This window comes from Miscanthus floridulus, chromosome 10, assembly GCF_019320115.1.
Source record: "Miscanthus floridulus cultivar M001 chromosome 10, ASM1932011v1, whole genome shotgun sequence".
NCBI classification, from domain to species: Eukaryota; Viridiplantae; Streptophyta; class Magnoliopsida; order Poales; family Poaceae; genus Miscanthus; species Miscanthus floridulus.
The window spans coordinates 25744264-25765926 of NC_089589.1; the positions used below are offsets into that span (position 1 = coordinate 25744264).

The window sequence follows — 21663 nt, forward strand, 5'->3', positions numbered from 1 at the left end:
TGCAGTCATTGATTAATAATACGATAGTAAATTGAATGTGAAAAAGATTCCACATAGAGCAATACCAAGAACGCCCTCGTTGACATTTATCCTCTTGTTGACCTATATCCTCCTGGCGGTGTCCTTGCTCGTCCTTCCTGTAGACGATCTGGCCTCGTTTCCCGTCGAACACAACGATTTCCATGCCATCGAACAAAACGTCACGACGCATGGCTATCGCCAACAGCTCCACCCGGGGTCGGCCATGTCCCTGCTGGGTTGGATTTGCCTGGTTCATCATTGGGTTGGCTAGGGTCATTGGGGTTGACACCCTCCTCACTGGGACTGGGAGGGCTATTATTATTGTTGTCCTCTGGCCTAGAGCTGGCGCCACTGTCCTTCTTGGTTTGGTTCACAGAAGGATCACCTCCGCTGCGGCTGGGTTCCATGCCACCAGCCTGCCGATAAGGTAGCCGGCCATTGAGTACGAGGTAAATGTCTTGTGCCTCAGAAATGCGCCCCGGTTCGTTGCGGTAGTTTTTTTTCTTCCACTCCCGGAGACTAGTTGACTTGTCTCCCCATTTCCACACGTAATTCTTCATCAATTGGCTGCTGGTGAGTCTTGTGACGCCGTCCTTCCACTCACGTGCAAAGGAGTCGAGGACAGGATTCATCCTTGCGGACTCGCAGACCATGAAGATCAGGCCCGCCAGAGCCAGCCTGGCGCTCATCATACCATCCGCCTCCTCATCTGGGTCGATTATGCTTGACAGCCTGCGCACGGCATCCATCGCGAAGCGACGGCCCAACAGCCTCTCGTCCGGAAGTTTTTTTCTTTTTGAGTAATCTCTCTCGTCCGACAGTTTCTTTAGGATTTCATCAATTTTTTGGTCTCCCCGCAACTTAGTATCCACTTTTAGTATGGATGGGTAAGTGATGCCCCACTTTAGGTCTATAGTCTGACGATGGTACCCATGGAGCATCTTGGATTCCCTGGCCTCCTCGTCACAAAGCCTAAAAAGAACTCCATTGTGGTTGAAGAAGCCATGGACCCACAAGTTGTCATCCCTCATGACTAGGGTTGTTGACAACATTTCCCCTCCCTCCACTGCTTGAAGCTTGACGTGTTGCCACCTCCCTGGTTCGTCGCTACGTGTCTTGGCAAGCAAACGGTTTTGTTGGGTGAAGGAGAGGTTTAGCAGTCTATGGGCATCCAAGATATCCTCGCGTTCTGGGTGCTCGGAGAGTATGCGACGTAGAGCTATTATCAATTCAATGAATGTCATTGCATCATCTCCGATCGTGTACACTACCGTTGGATGCCAAGACACCATTTCGACCTGGAGTATGCATGGAAATTTAGTTAAAATAAGAAGGATAGTGATACCAAATATATCTTTAGTGTTTAGTGCAGAATCTAAGGTTGCAAGTCCGTTCGATGATTACCTCTACTGGGCGACTTAGTTGTGCAGGAAAATGCTGCATGTCCTCCACCCTTGTGATTGTCTGCATGTCCTCCACCCTTGTGATTGTCCCTTTAATTTCGATGCCGGCGGTGCCTTTGGGAGTTTGACTTTGACTCAAATTTTCTTTGTCGAAGATGAGAGTAGCTTTCAAAGGCTTATCTTGCAAAGGCTTCTTATGGTTGTTTCTATCTGGAATTTTAATACACAGGTCCACCTCTATGCGAAGCACCCAACCAGACGGCACGACAACAACAGACCTCTGCAGCGTAAGTCTCGCCTCCGACCCGTCAACATCTTGGCCCGTTCCCTCTGCATGTGTGAAGAGCATGCTCCCAGCTCGGAATGGGACGCTGTGCCTGTGTTCATCACTGATGAACGCCACAATTTTACCGCAGACACTGTGGATGGTCTTATTCTTTGCCCGCCGCAGGTTGACCTCCACTTTGTACGGGACCATGAATATCTCCTTACACATCTCCGGAAAACTCATCTTCAGCATCTCCGGGTAAGCAGACGACAATATATCTCCCATGATGTATTCATCTACAGCACAGGGGAATTCCCGTCAGTTAATAATCCAACCACAACTCATGACAGGGTGACATGGGGTTGATAATCCATCTAGAATTTAGGGCAGGTTTCCGATAACCATACATCTTGACTATTATTATCGAATGTGCGTCTAATAATTTACTTGCCAAAACCTCAAGTACGATTTGACTAAATAATGACATCATGACATGCGGGGTCTGGAGCTAGAAACTATGGCATGAACAAAACCGCTGCTACAAAACGTGCCACAAACTCTAGGTACAAGAGTATATCCAATAAAATAGTGCAATAAATAAACCTCCAAAATCTCTCTGTGTGTGACAATATTATTACCTGATTATGATTTGGTTAGTTTCTAATAGTAATATATTTTTATGATATGTTGACTATCAGCTCACAAATTGTGTAAATTAAACTTTACTTCTACTCCCTCCATACCATATTATTTGTCCTCTAGATCTGGGCACGTGAATAAAGGAGAAGTGAAGAAGGTATGGTGCACAAGAAATGAGGAAAAAGGTAAAACTAGAGATGTATTGGGAAAAAAGAAAGGTTCATTGGAAAGTCAAAATAAATAATTTAGGACAAACGTAGACGGCTAAAACGACGCTTATTTCTTGTTACTGAAGTAAATTGGACTAACTGAAATATTCAGGATAGTAAATCGAAGCAACTATTAGTTTGGGAGTTATCCGTGTCGATGTTTGACCACCGATAGTCTGCCATGGGGTTACCCGGGACAGTATGTTCGGGCTTCAGCGTATGCGGAACTCAACGGTTAACGCAAGAGACAGTCGATTTATCCTGGTTCGGACCCTCGACTGTAGTCGAGTAATAGCCCTACGTCCAGTCGGCGTTAGCCTTTGCGTTGGATTGATTGTCAAGTGTTGTGTTGTACAATTGTTCTCTTCACCCCCAATCCCAGGGGCCCTGCCCTCCTTTATATAGTCAGGAGGCTAGAGTCCTGGTTGGTTTACAATGAGAGTTCCTAGTAGGATTACAGAGTAACACTGCTACTAAGATTACAGGGGAAGAATCCTAATTAGACTAGGTCTTCTCCCTTCCTTGCGGGGTATCCCGTGGGTCCCGCACCGACAAGCCCTCGAGCACTTCATGGTTGAGTTCTGGAAGCCTCGTCTTGTTCCTTCAAGTCTCGTTGAGTAGGAACAAGCGTCGTCTGAGTGCTTTCTTGATCGAAACCGTGTAGCGCTTCGTGAGATCTTTGCGTGGTGTGTACTTTTTTGAAGAAAAAAGTACTCCCATTTGGATGTAGCCCCCGAGCCTCTTGCTGTTTGGCACAAGGAGCTTGAGGGTCTTTTCTTGAAATCTTCCTGATTCTTCGTTGAAAGGCTCCCCGACTTCCTTGTTGAAAAGAGCTCTGATTTAGCTGTATTCGGGTTCTTTTTGTCGGAAAGAGCTCGGATATAGCTACGCCCGGGTTCTTTTTATCTTGCGGCCCTGAAGCCGTCTGTCTTGAAGAAGCATTCTGAGTGACGTGCGCTTTTTTGGAGAAAAAAGTGCACTCACTGAGTGTAGCCCCCGAGCCTCTTGCTATTTGGAACAAAAAGTTGGAGGGTCTTGAATCTGAGTTGAGTTGTTCAATAGAACTGTATACCTCTCCTTTTGCAGCCCCCGAGCATATATCTGGGTTATTTTGTTCAGGAAGAACTCGGATGCAGAGTTTTAGCGTATTCTTTGGTAGTCTGCTGTTGTCAGATGGGCGTTTGTAGGAACTCGATGGTAAACGCAGGGAGACAACGATTTATACTGGTTCGGCACGCCGGAAAGTCACGGCACCCTACGTCTAGTCTGGTGTGGATAGTATATTGCGCCCTGCGCTATTTGTTGTGTTGCGAGGTATGTTGTGGTTGTGAGTTCTGTCGGTTATGTGTCCTTTGTTAGGCTTATTTCGTTGGTACTCCTAGTCTATGTGCACCGCTCCTTTGATCTATAAATACCCTCCCGGAGTGCTTGTTTTCATCCATTGAACATTCTATTGAAACCTTCGTGGTCATTAACATGGTAGTTTATGAAGTAGAGCAGCCCCCGGGCGTGTTTTGTAGTTCCTGTGTGTCTTGTCATAGCTGAAGGAAGTCTTGTGATAGGGATTAGATGTAGGCTAATCCCGCAGCAGCATTGTACCAGGATGTACGTGGCGGTAGTTGGAGGAAGTCTTTTGATGTGGGCTTCGTTCCTTCATCTGGCAGTTCTAGGTTGATCCTCGTCGCCTGTCTTGAGACTGTCCGGCGCAGATCAACACCATATCCAGCATCACATCGGTCTTGGGTAGACAGATGCCTGCCGGCCTTCTCTGCTCCATGTTGTCCTGCAGTGCTGCTGATTTCCGCCTTGGATGCACTGCGTCCGTCCTTTGAAGAAAACAGTGTAGCCGACGGCAGTTTGTCCTTCCGAGTAGCAATTTGGGACACGTAGTCGTTCCAGAGCCTAGCCGTGTCCATGTTTCTCTTTGCTACTTTGCTTTTCGTGGTACCGAGTACATTGGGTCTTGTAAGATTTGTAATCTTCTATTTTTGAAGTTGCTTGTAATGGAAAGAATCATGTCTTCTAAGTTGTCATTTGTTTTTCTGCTGTAGTTCCAGTTGTTCATGAGATTCCCGAGTTCTTTCCGTAAGAACCGAGTTCTTATGTTCCTTGTGAAGTAGCCCTTCTTTTCTTCATGGTTGACGGGTTGTTTTTGCAGTAATCTGATAACTCCGCAGTAGTGCTGGATGGATAAGTCTGAAATCTGCCCGTTGAATTGTACCGTTGTGTGGATTTGTGCCCTCCGTCATTTTAGCTGTGTCAGTAAATGGACCGTTGCATTCTCACATGGTGTTTTAACGGGCCTGGTGGGCCGTTTTTATCGCTGTAAAATCTATTTAAAGACCCTTCATCTTCTTTTTCTTTACTACCCTTCTCTTGCCTTGAAACCCTAGCTCTCAGACATCCGCCGTCACCATTGCCGCCGCCATCTTAGCGCCGCAGTCCAAGCTTTCTCTTCCCCTAGTTTCTTTTTTGCCTCCATTAGTACATGGGTAAGAGGAAGGCCGCAAGCAAGTCCCAGTCAACCTTCGTGGACGAGGAGTCCTCACTCTCCGTGATTGAGAATCAGGAGTTCGTGGCCATGAGGGCTGCCCAAAAGTCTTGGCCAGCTCCGACAACAACCAAAGAGCAGCTTCGCGAGCTTGTCAGCGATGGCTTGATCTAGAGCAAGGCCTTTGCTGAATGGAGAGTTCCAGGCGAGCATCGGGTCCCTGCCCCAGGTCCTGGTGAGATCGTTCTTTTCGTCTCTTTCATTCGCGCTGGACTTTGTCTTCCTGCCTCTGCCTTTCTTCATCAATTTCTCAACTATTTTGGGATTTGCCCAAATCATCTTGCTCCTAATGCAGTCATTCACCTTTCTGTCTTTGTTCATCTTTGTGAAGCTTTCCTTGGAATTCCCCCTTCTCTTTCTCTGTTTCGTTACTTCTTTCGCCTGAAACCCCAAACCCGCCGTGAAGACACCAGTGTTCTTGGTGGTTGTGGGATTCAGTTTCGCTAGGGTCTTAAGAGCAAGTTCTTTGACTATGACCTGGTTGATTCTGTAAGGGATTGGCATGCCGACTGGTTTTATGCCGCCAATCTGATCCCTTGTCTTGCTATCCACTCTAGATCTGGTCCCTTACTCAATGACTGATGGGATAAGAACCCTGTGACGTCTACTGAGGTTCAGGCAATCCAGCCATTCCTTGATAGGATTAGTATGCTGAAATAGCAGGGCTTGACCGGTTTCGGCATTGTCTCGAGCTTCCTTTGTCGCCGAGTTCAGCCTTTGATGGAGAGAGAGCACCTTGGCTTTGAGTACTCTGGGGCTGAGGATCCTTCACGCATGGTCCCAGCCCTTGAGTTGACCGACGAAGAGGTACTCGAGCGTCTCCAGAAGATGCTGAAAGGAGCAAGCGTTGTCCCGCTTACTAGCTCCGAGTTCTCTGACAACAACCCGCCTCCAGCTCTAAGTCGTTTTCTCTTCGTTCGGGTACTTTCTGTATTTCTGCTGTATCCATTTTTTGCTTAACTTTTCCTTGTCTTGTTGTTTCATTCTTTTTCGTAGGAATTTGGGTGCAACTTTGTTGACCCGATCCCTCTTGATGTTCTCCCTACCGTGGTGAACACTAGGGAGAAACTTGCTGGGGCTTCTGCAACCAGTAAGTTCCCCATCTCCATAGTGTTTCCTAGGGTTTCTTCCGGATTTGTTGATGTATATAAAGAATATGTTCCTCGTCTAGTCCCTCGAGGTCCTCATAGTGTCTCGAAGTGGGGGCGAACGGATGGGTCTTCATCTGGTCTGCCTGCTTCCAAGAAGTCTTGCAAGCCAAGTACTCATCCAGGTACTCCAGTTGTAGCTAGCATGCTCTTAGGTGAGCATATTTAATACTCTCTGTCCCTTTGTTTTCTTGTTTTTATCTTGAACCGAGTACTTTTGTTCTTTTTTCAGCGGGTGCCCTGGTGGCCTTGGTTGAGACCGAGGGGGAAGAGGATGATGAAGTACCCCTTATCATGCGGCGGTGAGTTGTTTTCATATTCCCCTGCCGTTGAATTTCTCCTCTTTGTCTTGACTTTTAGTCTTGATCTTTTTGTAGTAATCGGACGTCGGGTATGGGTTCTTCTGAGGCTCCTGCACCGGCTTCTTCTGAAGCTCCGGTGTTGAGTTCTTTGGTAGCTTTGGTACCAAGTTCTTCCGTAGCTCCGGTGTCGAGTTCTTCCGAGGCTCTGGTACCGGCTTCTTTTGGGGCTCCGGTATCGGCTATACCGCTCCTGCCGCCAAGTGGCGGGGACGTTTTTGCCGCCGTGGTCCCTCCTGCGAGGTCCTCTTTTTGTTTTGCGAAGAAGAAGGTGGCTAGGTGAGTGGATTCTGGTTTCACCTTTTTGCTTCTGTTCTCCTTTTCTCTGGTTATCATTGGCGGTTTCTTTTATCAATTTTTAGTCCTACGTCTTCTCTTGTTTCTTCGTCGACTTCTTCTGAGCCCTCCGTTGTGCCACCGAGTACTGAGCTTCAGGACTCACAGCGTACTGTTGGTGAAGTGGCTGCGGGGGCGACGAAGCTTTCTAGCGATGGTGCCGCTGCAGACTTGGTTGCCCCGAAGGTGACCGTGGCCATTGCGGCGGGTCCTTCTGAGGGATTGGCCCTGGCTTCCCGGGAGATTGCTCTGGTTGTGCCCTCTTTGCCTCGGCCGGCTTCTCCTTCTCCTTCTCTTACCTCTGGTGGTCCTCCTTTTGCTGATGATGTGGTGCAGCAGTTTGATGCCACTCATCGGCTATCGGAGTTAACTACTGCCTGGGGAAGCTTGTCGTCCCTTGTGACTTCTTTTGGAGAAAAGCTCCATGTAAGTTTTTTCACCGTTCCTTCTTTGGATGTTCGCTTTTCTTTTGTCCTCATTCTTTGTTTTTCTTTGTCTCTTTTTGCTCAGTCCTTCTCTCATAATCATACCGGCTTCTTTTTCTCGTCTAGAAATGAGAAAAAGTTGTCTTCAGAAGTGAGCGCCCTGAAAGCTGATCTTGACCTCCTCCAGGCCGAGATGGAGGTTGAGTGTCAAACGCATGAGGAGGAAAAATCTCTTCATGCCTGGGTTGTTGAGACCGAGAAGCAGAGGGATGCTACTTTCCAGGAGGCTCAAAAGAATTCGGAGGCCGTGAAGAACTTGGAGGCCATGAAGAAAGAGTGCAACAGTATTGCAGGTTCTTTTTGTTTCCTTCTGCATTCAAATTCTCCTTTCTGCTTACTTGTTGTTTGTTGTCTTGTCCAGCTCTCCGGGTTGAAAAGCAGAAGCTCTCGGAGGGCGTTGAAGAAATGAAGAGTCTTGTTCGTACGAGTCACAACAAGACTGAGGAGGTAATTACTCATGCTGAGGAGGAACTCGCGCTTGCTAAGTTGATTTGGCGTGGAGCTGATAAAGATCTTGTGCAGGCTCAAAAACTATTGAAGACTTGTCTGGCAAATTGGCGATGGCTACTGAAAACTGGAAAGCCTTGTGGAAATCCTTTCGTTCAGTAGCCGACGTTCTCCGAACTCCAGCGGATGATGGGCAATCTTGGGCTCAGTTGATTCCTCGAATTCTGACTCGTTTCCAAGAGTTTGTGAAGAGGTGCGCTCAACTGTGTACTAAGAATGTCCTGGCCCAAGTCCGGGTTCTTGCTCCAGCGGCTCCTTTGTCCAAGATAGCAGAGGAAGCTGACAGTCAAGAATACATTGATGCCGTTGAGAGGATGGAGCCTGAAGTTGAAGACTTAGCTAGTAGGATAGTAGATAATCTTAATATTGCTCTCCCTTCTCCTGATGATGAGGCTTGATGTATTTGACTTTTATGCCCGTGCCTTGTAATATGACATTATACTTCTTTTTGAATGAAGGTTTTTTGTTGAAGTTTTCTTTGCCTGGATGCCTTGTTTATTCCTTGGATGATTTGTCCAATTGGTCAGAGTTACTTGACTTACCGAGTACTTTGTCTTGCTTTTGTCTTTGCCTTGTAAACAACTCTGCGCGCCATTTTGACAAACTTTCTTGATTTGTCGAGTACCGTGTAAACGACTCGTTATATATTGTGTTGACAACTTTTCTTGATCTGTCGAGTGCTTGTCTGATTTGTCGAGTACTTTTCTGTCCCATGTAAATAACTCGTTATATATATAGATCTTTGTGTTCTTGGGTATCTCCAGTGTAGCCTCCGAGCCTCTTGCTATTTGGAACAAGTAGCTGGAGGGTCTTGTCTTGAAATTGCTCTGGTCTATGCTTAGGCTTAGTTTCAGTTGTTTTGCTTTTTGTTTCGGGTGTTAGCTTGTTAGCTACCCTCATCGGCGGGCTCAAGCATCTTTTCAGCTATTTTGCTCTCGGCCGGGATGCTCAGGCGTCTTCTCAGCCATTTTGCTTTTTATTTCGGGTTTTAGCTTGTTAGCTACCCTCATCGGCGGGCTCAAGTGTCTTTTCAGCTATTTTGCTCTCGGCTGGGATGCTCAGGCATCTTTTCAGCCATTTTGCATTTTATTTCGGGTGTTAGCTTATTAGCTACCCTCATCGGTGGGCTCAAGCGTCTTTTTAGTTATTTTGCTCTCGGCCGGGATGCTCAGGCGTCTTTTCCGCCATTTTGCATTTTATTTTGGGTGTTAGCTTATTAGCTACCCTCATCGGCGGGCTCAAGCGTTTTTTTAGCTATTTTGCTCTCGGCCGGGATGCTCAGGCGTCTCCTCAGCCATTTTGCTTTTTATTTCAGGTTTTAGCTTGTTAGCTACCCTCATCGGCGGGCTCAAGCGTCTTTTCAGCTATTTTGCTCTCGGCCGGGATGCTCAGGCGTCTTTTCAGCCATTTTGCATTTAAGAAACAACTCGGAGAGAGCCATGAGACATATGTTTGTCGAAAGATAATCATCTTTATTGATCATGAATATTGATGTGTTACAATGATACATAGCGCTATCTTTGTTGGTCATGAACGTTGATCTCTTGTGTCTTGTGTACATATTTTCCCTTGAGTTGTTTTATGCGTAGAATCTTCGTAGCTGATTGATGTGCCATGTATTGTTGACTTCTTTTCCGTCTTCAGTTATGAGCTTGCATGTGCCTGGTCCGATGACTTTTGTGACTATTAAAGAACCTTCCCATGGACTGAGTAGTTTGTGGCGTCCGTCGGTTTTTTGTACTCTTCTTAGTACAAGGTCTCCGACTTGTAATGATCGAGACTAGGTATTCTTGTTGTAGTGGCGCCTTAGTCCTTGGAGGTATCTTGCTGATTACATGGTAGCGTTTACTCTGACTTCTTCTGTATTATCGAGTTCTAATCTTCGTGTGTGTTCTGCTTCTCCTTCGTCGTATTGCTCTATCCTTGGTGACGTCCAGATCAAGTCTGCGGGTAGTACGGCTTCTGATCCATACACCAGGAAGAAAGGTGAGTATCCAGTGGCTCTGCTTATTTGAGTCCGTAGCCCCCATACAACCTTGGGTAATTCTTCAATCCATTTTGATCCATAGTCTACTAATTCTTCATACAGTCTTGGTTTTAATCCAGCTAGTATGAGTCCATTAGCCCTTTCTACCTATCCGTTGGCTTTTGGATGTGCGACTGATGCGTAATCAATGCTGAAGCCACAATCCTGTGCCCAACTTTTGAATTCTGTAGCTGTGAAGGGAGAACCCAAATCTATGATGATTCGATTGGGCATGCTGAAGCGGTGCATAATGTCTTGGATGAACTCGACTGCTTTGGCTGCGCTGTATTTTGCGAGTGGTTTGTATTCGATCCACTTGGTGAACTTGTCAATTGCTACAAAGATATACTCGAATCCGCCTTTTGCTTTCTTGAGAGGTCCTACTTGATCCAGCCCCCAGCAGGAGAAGGGCCAAGCAGGTGGTATGCAGATGAGGTTGTGGGCTGGCACATGAGCTTGTCTTGCGAACATCTGACCACTTTTGCATCTTCTGACGAGTTCTTCTGCGTCTTTCAAAGCGGTTGGCCAGTACAAACCAGTGCGAAATGCTTTGCCGACTAGTGTTCTTGAAGCGGCATGATTTCCACAGCAACCTGAGTGTATTTCGTCTAGGATTTGTTTGCCTTCTTCAAATGAGACGCATTTTAGGAGTACTCCTGATGATGCGGCTCTTCTGTATAGCTTGTCTCCTACTAGGACGTAATTCTTGCTTCTATGAACAACTCGGGTAGTTTCCTGTTTTTCTGCTGGTAACTTATTTTCTTTGATGTAATCAATAAAGACCTGGGTCCATGAATTAGAGATTACCAAGATCTGGTTGTCTTTGGCTGAGATTTCAGGGGTTATCTCACCGGGTTGTTTGATAGAGGGAGCTGATAGCTCCTCTATGAATACACCGGATGGGACCTTCACCCTGTCTGATCCAAGCTTGGCGAGGATGTCTGCCGCAATATTAGAATCTAGCAGGACATGTAGAATTTCTAATCCTTGGAAATGTTTTTCGAGTTTTCGGATTTCAGCACAGTAAGCACCCATGTTTTCTTTGGTGCAATCCCAATCTTTGTTGACTTGGTTGATGACTACTGCCGAATCGTCGTATACAAGTAATCGCTTGATTCCGAGGGTAATTGCCACTCGTAGCCCGTGGATGAGAGCTTCGTATTCTACTTCATTGTTGGTAGCTTGCCATAATATCTGAAGGACATACTTGAGTTGTTTTCTGTCCAGAGAAATTAGAAGGACACCTGCACTGGCTCCGCCTAGCTTGAGTGATCCATCAAAGTACATCTTCCAATGATCAAGGATGGCGCTTGACACAGGTTGTTGAATTTCTGTACATTCGGCAACAAAATCAGCAAGGGCTTGAGATTTAATTGCTTTCCATGGGGTGAAATTGATGTTGAGAGCCCCGAGTTCAACCGCCCACTTGGATATGTGTCCTATTGCGTCTTTGTTGTGTAAGATGTCTCCTAGTGGAAAATCTGTCACCACGGTAATCTTGTGGCTTTCAAAATAGTGACGAAGTTTGCGTGAAGTGATCAATAGGGCGTAGAGTAGTTTTTGCACATGCGGGTACCAGATTTTTAATTCTGACAGTACTTCGCTGATGTAGTATACTGGGTGTTGTACTTTATACACGCGCCCTTCTTCTTCCCTTTCCACTACTATCGCCGTGCTGACTACAGTAGAAGTTGCTGCAATGTATAGCATCATGTCTTCGTCTCTCTTTGGAGGTGTGAGGATTGGTGAGGAGGTGAGGTACGCCTTAAGTTTCTTGAAAGCTTCATTGGCTTCTTCTGTCCACTCGAACTTGTCTGTCTTCTTCAGTAGTTTAAAGAAAGGCAACCCTTTTTCGCCGAGTCTTGATATGAAACGGTTGAGTGCCGCCATGCAGCCTGTTAGTTTTTGTACATCTTTGACGCTTCGAGGAGGGCCCATTTTTTTATGGCTTGAATTTGCTTGGCGCTTGCTTCTATTCCGCGATGACTGACCAAGAATCCAAGTAGTTGTCCTGAGGGAACTCCGAATACACACTTGTTTGGGTTCAATTTCCACCTCCACCTTTTTAGATTCTCAAAGGTTTGTTTTAAGTCTTCGACCAGTGTATCCGGGTTCTTTGTTTTTACAACCACGTCATCCACATATGCTTCTATGTTTTCGCTGATCTGATCACCAAGGCATGTTTGGATGGCTCTTTGGTAAGTGGCTCCAGCATTCTTAAGTCCAAACGACATGGTCCTGTAGCAGTAGGCGCCGAATGGAGTGATGAAAGATGTCTTGCTTTGGTCCTGTTCTTTTAATGCAATCTGGTGATATCCGGAATAGCAGTCAAGAAAGGATAGTAGGGCGGATCCTGCTGTTGAATCAACTATTTGATCAATGCGTGGTAGCCCAAACGGATCCTTTGGGCAGTGTTTGTTGAGATCTGTGTAGTCAACACACATGCGCCACTCGTCCGTGTTCTTTTTCTGTACCAGAACTGGATTTGCTAGCCAATCTGGATGGAGGATTTCCCTGATGAATCCAGCTGCCATTAGTTTTGTAATTTCCTTTTTTATTACTGCCTTCTTGTCGGGAGAGAATCATCGTAGTTGTTGCTTCACAGGCTTGGAGCCTTCATTGACATCAATTCCGTGCTCAGCCAACTCTCTTGGGACCCCTGGCATGTCGGCCGGCTTCCAAGGGAAGATATCTTTGTTGTCCCGAAGAAAGTTGGTGAGCGCGAGTTCCTATTTTGCTGATAGGTGCGCACTGATGGTTGCCGTTTTTGAGGGATCACCGGTGCCCAGGTCGATTTGCTTGACGTCGACTTCTTTTGGTGGTGCTAGGATGCTTGGCTTTTTAGCCGGTATCTCTAGTTCTTCTTGACTTATTTCTGCGGTAATAGTGGCTATTTCTTTTCTTCCATCATTTGCTTGTGCTCTTGCTGCAATTTGAATTGCCTGTACGTCACAGTCAAATGCGCGCTTTAAATCACTCCGAAGAGAAAGGACACCGTTAGGCCCTGGCATCTTAAGCAATAGGTACGGATAATGCGGTATTGCCATGAATTTTGCTAGTGCCGGGCGCCCGAGGATTGCGTGATATGATGAATCGAAGTCTGCAACTTCAAACTTGATGAACTCTGTACGGTAGTTTGAGGGAGTTCCAAAGGTAACTGGTAGAGTGATCTGTCCAAGTGGCATTGCTGCCTTGCCGGGTACTATGCCATAAAAAGGTGTGCTTGTTGGTGTGATCATCCCGGCGAGTTGTAGTCCCATCTTCCTTAGAGTTTCTAAAAAAATGATGTTGAGTCCGGCTCCTCCGTTGATTAGTACTTTTGTAACGGTCATACCAGCAATGGTTGGATCTAGAACTAGTGGGTAATGGCCTGTGTTTCCTACGCTGGTCCATTGGTCTTCTCTTGAAAATTGGATTGGATACTCTGACCAGTTGTGATATCTTGGTGTAGCAGGTTCTGCTGCCATGATGGTTCGTAACGTTAGTTTTTCTTGATGTTTGCTTCTGAAATCTGGAACCCCGGCAAAGATTACTATCACTGTTTCTTCTGGATTTTTGGAATCCCTTGTCTTCATTGTTGTCTCCTTCTTTTTTCTGATTGTCTTCTTTATTGTTTCCTTTGCTATCTTTTCTAGTGTATCTTTCGTTGAAGGTGTAGCAATTTCCGATGGTGTGCTTTCCATTGGGGTGCAAGGGGCAACGTATGTTCTCAATGTCGTCATATCTTCTGGGCTTGGTAAATTTCTTTGATTTGTCAGCCATTGCTACTGTGTTGTCTGGACCACGCTTTCTCTCCTGATGTCTGCTGTTTCGAGGAATTTGCCTGTCCGGGTTGTCTCTGTTGTTTCTATCCGGGAATCTTTCTCGTGTCTTCTCCTCTGCAGTAATCATCTTTTCCACTGTTCTTCTGAATTCTTAATTGTTTCTTGGGGTTTCTTTGCAGAAGTCTTGAAATTGCCACCTAGCCATGATTTCGTGAGAGGAGGCTTCGATTACTTCTCGTTGTGTGATGTCATGTACTTGAGCTCGTAGTTCGCCAAATCATCGATAGTAATTTCTAAGACTTTCACCTCCTTTCTGTTTGAGTCCTTTTAACTCTGCGTGGGTGATTGGATGTGTAATAATTCCCATGAAACTTTCACAGAAAGCTCTTTGCAAGTCTTCCCAATTTTTGATTGATCCTGAATTCAATTTGTCAAACCATTGGAGTGGCATGGTTTTTAGGGCCATGGGAAAGAACAAGGTCTTGATGTCATCGTCTCCTCTGGCCAATTCAATCGATTGTGAGTAAATCCTGAGCCATTGCTTTGGTTTGGTCTTGCCATCATACTTGGAGTGGTTGGACGGTTTAAACTTGTGAGGTAGTCGTATTGAAGCATGTCTAGTTGCAAAACAGGGGAATCTATCGTGCGTTCTGGCTTCTGTATATTCTGATTCTGCGCCGCCTTCTTGCCAACTATCGTCTTGGTGAGAGTAGTTCTGTGTGGCTGTCCGAGTAGGTGCTTTGCTTCTGGCCTTTCTCCGTTGTGACTTCCACTTGGTCCAAGTCTTTCAAAAGCGGACTTCCTTTGATTTTGATCTTCCTGTTCATGAGATGTTGCTCTTCTGTCGCGCGTCCTAAGGACTGTTGATCGGAGGAAGTCCCAGAGCTGTTCTTGTTTTTCATTGGGATGTGAGGTTGCTCTGAGTTCTTCTAATGCTTCTCGGATCTTATCGTAGGGTGTATTCGCTGCTCATCCTTCTTCGACTTCTCGCTCTGATTTTCTTCTGTTGTACTCGGCTAGATCTGACTCATATTTGATCCAAGTGTCCTTTCACTACTTAGCACGTCATTGATGTCCTTGTTTTAATTTATTCTTTCTTTCTCTCGCTTGCCTTTGACTTTCAGTCTCACCATCGAGCCCCTGGATAAATGGTGATATGTTGGATTCGGATTCATCTGAAGACCTTACGTCGGGTGCTTCTAGGGGGATCAATGGTGATCGAGGACAGCGAATCATCAATACTTCTCTAGCGTGAGTTGTTCTGTCATCGTCGTTGATTTCCGTACAGCCAGAGCCGTTGATAACTTCAGTATAGGTTTCAAGGTCATAGATCGAATCTCCTTCTTGGTAGGGTAGAATCGTTGTTGTCGTATCGTCGACTAGTTGGGTGCCGTCATCCTTAGGAATGGTACTTGGCCAGTGAATGATGCAGTCTTGAGATGTTAAGGTTAAAACAAGACCATCTTGAGCTCCCTTCAGCGGCATTCTAAGCATGGGATAAGTGGATCCTTCGGGCCATGTCTGATAAGGTGTTGCCATGTTGTGGAATCCGAATGGAAGAGGACCTGACTTCTTTGAAGTACTTTCAGTGAACTCCGAGTAGTATTCTTGATAGGTTGACGTCATGTTCTGGAGCTTTGTCAGAAAAGGACTCGGTTTTCCGAAAGAACTCGGATAAGACTTCATCTCAGAAGCAGAACTTGAGTTCGAATTGGATGCGTGAAGTCGCGGAATCTGAGTTGGATTGGAAATCACGAGCTGCGCGTATTTTCCAACAAGCTGATCTGTCGTTGTCGTCGAACTGAAAGAGTCCTGATGATGATCTGAATCTTCGAGGAGACGGCCTTGGAGCTTGCCATCGTCGCCCGCCTCGTAGATCCATGAACCGAAGATGAAGATTGATCCCTTCGAGAAGATCATGTTGTCGAGGTCCATCGAGCTTTCGGATGCAAAATCGCCGAAACCCCCTACCTGGCGCGCCAGCTGTCGATGTTTGACCACCGATAGCCTGCCACGGGGTTACTCGGGACAGTATGTTCGGGCTTCAGCGTATGCGGAACTCGACGGTTAACGCAAGAGACAGTCGATTTATCCTGGTTCGGACCCTTGATTGTAGTCGAGTAATAGCCCTACGTCAAGTCGGCGTTAGCCTTTGCGTTGGATTGATTGTCAAGTGTTGTGTTGTACAATTGTTCTCTTCACCCCCGATCCTAGGGGCCCGCCCTCCTTTATATAGTCAGAAGGCCAGAGTCCTGGTCGGTTAGACTAGGTCTTCTCCCTTCCTTGCGGGGTATCCCGTGGGTCCCGCACCGACAATCCAGCATATGCCAAATTAGGTGAATAATTTTAAATTTTCCTAGGAAATATGTATGAGGGTTAAAACCAGCCCAATTAATAATGGGGTATTCCTCATTTTCGTCAAAAATTCTAGGATATATATATTTTTCCCTAACGTATCATATATATGAGGGTTAATGTGGAGGCTTTCTTAGAGTCTATAATTAGTAATAATAGGAAGATATTTCTTATCCGAGATATTGATTTTTTATACAAAACTTTATTTCCATCTATTCTATTTTCCAAATAATTACTCATATGCACCACCGTTAAAATAATACAATGTGACCTCTAAATCTATATCTAAATTACCCACTTATGAGACTACAAAAATTGACTTAAAGTAACACAACCTTATCTTCATCTAAATTACTCTTCTTTCCATTATAAAAAAAATAATCTCTTGAGCATGAATGTGTAGTTATTGCCTAATGACAAAGCATATATGTTTGCTTTAGTCAGAATTAATATGTTAGTATTAACAGAAGATGTTGATAATTTAGATGTAGATTTGAAGGAATATTTTAGGTTTTTAATAATGGTAGAAAATTTAGATGCAAAGTTATGGGTTTACTTATATTATCCATTATAATAACTATTACGTAAGTAGATTCTAATTTAGATTTACTCTACATCATCATTCTCAATGGCATAGATGATATATAGATTCATCGGTAACCTTATGCTGATCATTTACATATTTGTAGAGGTGGGCTAGTTAAATAGAAAAAACAGAATATATGTAATGGCTATTATTACCAATGGTGAAATTGATGATCTAACGTTTCTGATTTTTGTGATAAATTCTATGATTGATATATTTTTAGCGGACCTAGTGAGGATTAGCATCAAGGCTCCTTTAGGCACCTCTAGTTAGAATTCCTGGAATTTATATACTTTTCCTGACGTGAGATGCATTTATTTAAAACTTAAGCTTAAGTTATATAACCTCTTGTTTCATCCCTTTCTGTGACATCATCAATCTATATTTTAGCTTTTAACTTTTAATCTAGTTGATTTTTTGAGGAAAATACATGTGCATTCCCTGACATTGACTCAGGGTGTCATCTAGATACCTGATGAGATCATAACATATGGGTATGTTAAGCCACAGGTCCAACAGTTCCCAAACAAGAAAGACCCCCCCGACCGACCCCTCCTGGATCGCCCGAGGGCTCGGGGGCTATACCCATCGGGTACGCTTGCGCGCACCCTCTGAGGAGAAACCCGGCCGAGCCTGACTCCGCCGCGACCTCCGCTTGGGGCTCGGGAGAGGCTCCTGATCTATGCCAACACTCCGGCCCGGCCCATGGCTCCTGCCCAGCAAACGATGCTAGCCAAGGCCCGGGCACAAGAAGACAGGCCCCGAGCTACCGAGGCTCGAGGGCTCCCTGGCTCAGCCACTTGGGCACGACACTGCCGGCCACTTTTCTGACAAGGTCACGCACGAGGCGTGACATAAGAAGACAAACTTCCCAGCGGCCTCCGGAGGCTCAGGGGCTCCCAGGCCCGCACGTCAGCCCCTGGAGTCGACCTCCTTCACCGCCAAGAAGACTCCAGAAGGTCCACCCAGGGGAGGCTGGTCCAAGCCGACACAGCCTGACACGCAAAGTGTCAGAACAGAGCAGGCAGACGATGCCCAAGGCCTCTTCGGCTTCACGACACCGCCATAGTCCACAGTGCATCGCGGCAAGGCCCTCCTAGACTCTGGCGCATATAGACCATAGACTAGTTCCTCCAAACCGCCATATACCCGACCTATCTCGTTATATAAGGGATAAGGTCGGACCTAGGGGGGAGGAAGGAGGGGAGAACTCAGATCATTCCATTCCATTCCTTGCCTCTGCTCAGCATCGAGAGCAAGGCAACCCACGGAGGGGCACCGAGAGCCTCTCCGATGAGGGGAAGGCACCACCGGCGGCGAGGCAACCATAGGATTAGCACTGAGCTAACCCCCCACCAAATCTCTCTACAACCCTATTGTAACCCCTGGATTTTGGGTGCTTTTGAGTATAAGGATCATCAGCTGCTGGATGTAGGGCACTGATTGGCCCGAACTAGGATAAACCATTGTGTCCTCTCTATGATTCTTATGTTCTTGAGTCCACCCGAGCCACCGAAGACCCGTACTCTGACAACGACTCGAACAACATGCTTACCGCGGTTCCGACCCCACAACAATACCCCAACTCTTAAAAAGCATTTTTGGGTCCTCACACTTGTCATTGTGTGTCATCTAGGTCCTGCACTTTTGAAATGCTATTTTTTTGTCCTCGAACTTATCTTAGTATGGGTCGCTCAGGAGGACGTCTCGGACGATCCAACATGAACCGCCACCACGTCGCTGCCAGAGCGTGCTGTTGCAATCCTGCGTAGCCACAAGGAAGGTGGTTGCAGGGCTATTCATCTCCCAAGCAGCAACATCTTCTGTGGAGAACTCGCGTCGACAACAGCTATCTTCCTCCCTACTCTCGTCTTGGCAGCTGCTCATCAGCGGTGTGGCCACCACGGTTTGGGCTCCCATCGGGGAGGGCATCGCGTCTCTCCCATGCTACTATCTGCGGCCAGCCTACACCATTCCAGATCCAATTCTGGTGCGGGTAGATTTGCTGTGCCGGCACTAGGATCTAGCCCTTTAGACCCCATGGTGGTATGCGGGGGTGTCCCTTGCACCGCTGCTGCCCGTGAGTTCGGCGGCTCATGGCGAAACTACCGTGTGATAGGTCTGTGCCGCCCCCGGCTTGCGGCCGCTTGCCTCACCATCGGCTTCGGCGCCTTTGTGCGGCCGGTGGGTAGAGCTGGTTCCCCCAGCCTAAATCTACCATCTATGCCCTGGCCTGCACATCGCCTGCCCCTGCTCCTCTTCCCTGCCGTCACCAGCAACCGTTGGTGCCTAGTGGCCGTAGCTATTCTCGTGCGTCGACCCATCGTCGCTGAGCTCCCCCAACATGGTTGTAGGAAGACCCCTCCTCCTCCTCCCTCGTGCTCGGATGCACTACATGTGTGGGGTTCCTGGCGCCCACTCCCCTCTCTTTCTTGTCATCTCTGGCGTCCTAGGGTGGCCGGAAGGGTGGATCTGCCCCTCGGGCCTGGATCTACCATCTGCAGCTCCATGCCACGGATGCTTGCCTTTGCGCGCCTCCCACCATCTCAAGCGAGTCCGAGCGACAGTCTTCGTAGATTCAGGCTCCCTGGGTTTGGATCTGCCGCCTCCATCAATAGCTCCACGTGGCGCGACGGCGGCCGGTATCCCCTCCGTCTAGGCACGAAAACTTGCCGGTACGGGCCTCCCACCATCTTGGGCGAGTCCAAAAATGGCTCTGCGGTGTGGCGGCGGCCGACATGCCCCTCCAGGTGTGGACGCTTGTCGATGCGCACCTCCCACTGTCACGGGCGAGTCCGAGAACAGCACTGCCCGATGCGGTGACTACCGGCACCCGCTCTGTCCAGGTGTAAACACTTGCCGGTGTGCACCTCCCTCCATCACCGGTGAGTCTGAGAATGGCTCCACGCGGTTTGGCGGTGGCCAGTACCCCCTCCGTCTAGGCATGGACGATTATCAATGCACGCCTCCCACCATCAAGGGAGAGTTTGGGAACGGCTCCGCATGGTGTGGCGGCGGCCAACACCCCTCTCCAGGTGTGGATGCTTGCTGGTGCGCCTCCCACCATCGCAGGCGAGTCTGAGAATGGCTCCGCGTGGTGTGGTGGCGATGACATCCCACCTCCATCAAGGAGTGGACGCTTGCCGGTGCATGCCCCCCTCCGTCGTGGGTTGGTCAAAGGGAGCACTGACAAAGGTTTTGGGCAAAAGCTCAGCTCATATCAGTCTAGGCCAGTGACAAGGATCTCATTCTTGAAGGTGTCACTAAAGAACCTCTTGCTGCTGTTGCTCCTGGATCGGCCCGTTCAACCCCTTGCCAAGCTCCTGCGGTGTCACCTCTTGCTACTTGGGGAGATGATGATTATATTGCGGCGTCATTCACCTCTCTAGAGGCATCGTCGAAGAGTCCCTATGCCTTGGTGTTGTAGTTTTTTCTTTCTTTTTGGTGTATTTGTGGTTGTGCCACCATTCGCCCTTGTGTTGGGTGTGTTGTTGTACTCTTATTAGTGGATATGCCATGATCTAGCCTTGGGGCTGCTATATTGGTTTTATTCCAGTGTTCCAAAGTAAACCGCACCACAGGTTTTTTTTCTCATTCCCTATAAACAAGGCAGCTGATGATAAATCAAATACTATTCAGGTGGAGATTCTCTCCCCCCCCCTGATAGTTCAAAAAAACTTATCTCAGTGTGTCATATAGGTCCCAAACTTGCCAAAGTGTGTCTATTAGGTCCAAATAGGCCCGATCTACTCCGCATCAATGATACCACGTGCAACTATGATTGGATCCACACCTCATTATTGACCAGGGTAGGAACTTAATGGCCAAGCAATTGTTCACCTATCTCTTCCATCTAAGAAGCACTAGCTTTGCCCTTGTCACCGTCATTACTAACATAAATGTGGTGTTTGATGTGAAGGATGATGAAGGTATGGGTTGAGGATGGCGAGTTGGCAACTGTAGTAGATTGGAATTCGAAGACTGGGGGAGAGCATGGAGATGGAGATAGAAGAGAGAGGGAGAGCATGTGAATGCAGCGCTAGAGACCAACATGTGGACTAGATGGAGATTGTTTGGACCTAAATGACACACCGTAACAAGTTCCAGGACCTAAAAATGAAATTTTGGGTGTTTTGGACTTACATGATACCCTAAGACAAGTTTGGGTACATATAAAAAAATGTATCTTAAGAGTTCAGGGACATGAATGACACCACGAGACAAGTGTAAGGAACACTCTCATGCATTTTTCTCATTTTTAAGCTAAAACTAGTGTTAATTATGTCTCTTATTCATTTTTTTAAATTTTATTAAAAAATATTATAGGTCCTAGGTTATCCTCATGTTCCTACAATAACATAAATAGTCGTTTTAGCATGCGCCATGTACTTATCATGTTGAATTTGTTATATTCACTAGTAGAGAACAGACCTTTGATCCTCGGCCAAAATGGGCTCTAGTCCCGGAATTTTTTGCCCCCGGAACTAGAAATACCTTTAGTCCCGGTTGGTGGCTCCAACCGGGACTAAAGGTTCCTGCCCAACGGCTACTGCGCCAGACAGAGGTGGCAGGGACCTTTAGTCCCGGTTGGAGCCACCAACCGGGACTAAAGGTATACTTTTACTCCCGGTTGGTGGCTCCAACCGGGAGTAAAGGTCTACTCCCGGGCCGTGGCTGCGCCCGGGGTTGGAAAGTTACCTTTAGTCCCGATTGGATCTATCAACCGGGACTAAATGTTCTCCCTTTATAAATCGGCCGTCTCCTCCTTCCTCCCCGAGCCCGAGCTCAGCACATTTTGAAGCTCACTGCAGTAGTGTTCTTGCTTCCTCCCTCCCTCCATTGTTCCTCCATCCATTCTTCGATTCCTCCGTCGATTCTTCAGTTGTAAAGGTTACCAATCTCATACTCTCATTTTTTACCATTTTCTTATACCATTTTATTCACTATATATATTTATGGTTCTTTATTGTGGTTTTTTTTCATTTGTAAGCAATTTGAGCTCAAAA

At 46.9% G+C, this 21663-nt stretch overlaps 1 protein-coding gene across 1 annotated transcript in view; it reads right to left on the bottom strand.

Annotated features, from left to right (window-relative positions):
- Positions 1–200: 200 nt before the first annotated feature.
- Positions 201–21663, bottom strand: part of LOC136488262 (uncharacterized) — a 46082-nt gene continuing 24619 nt past the window's right edge. The window contains exons 5-6 of the mRNA XM_066485257.1: positions 1426–1988; positions 201–1319 (exon numbers count right to left, since the gene is read on the bottom strand). Coding sequence (XP_066341354.1) covers positions 201–1319; positions 1426–1988 — 1682 coding nt within the window. The remainder of the gene's footprint in view (positions 1320–1425; positions 1989–21663) is intronic.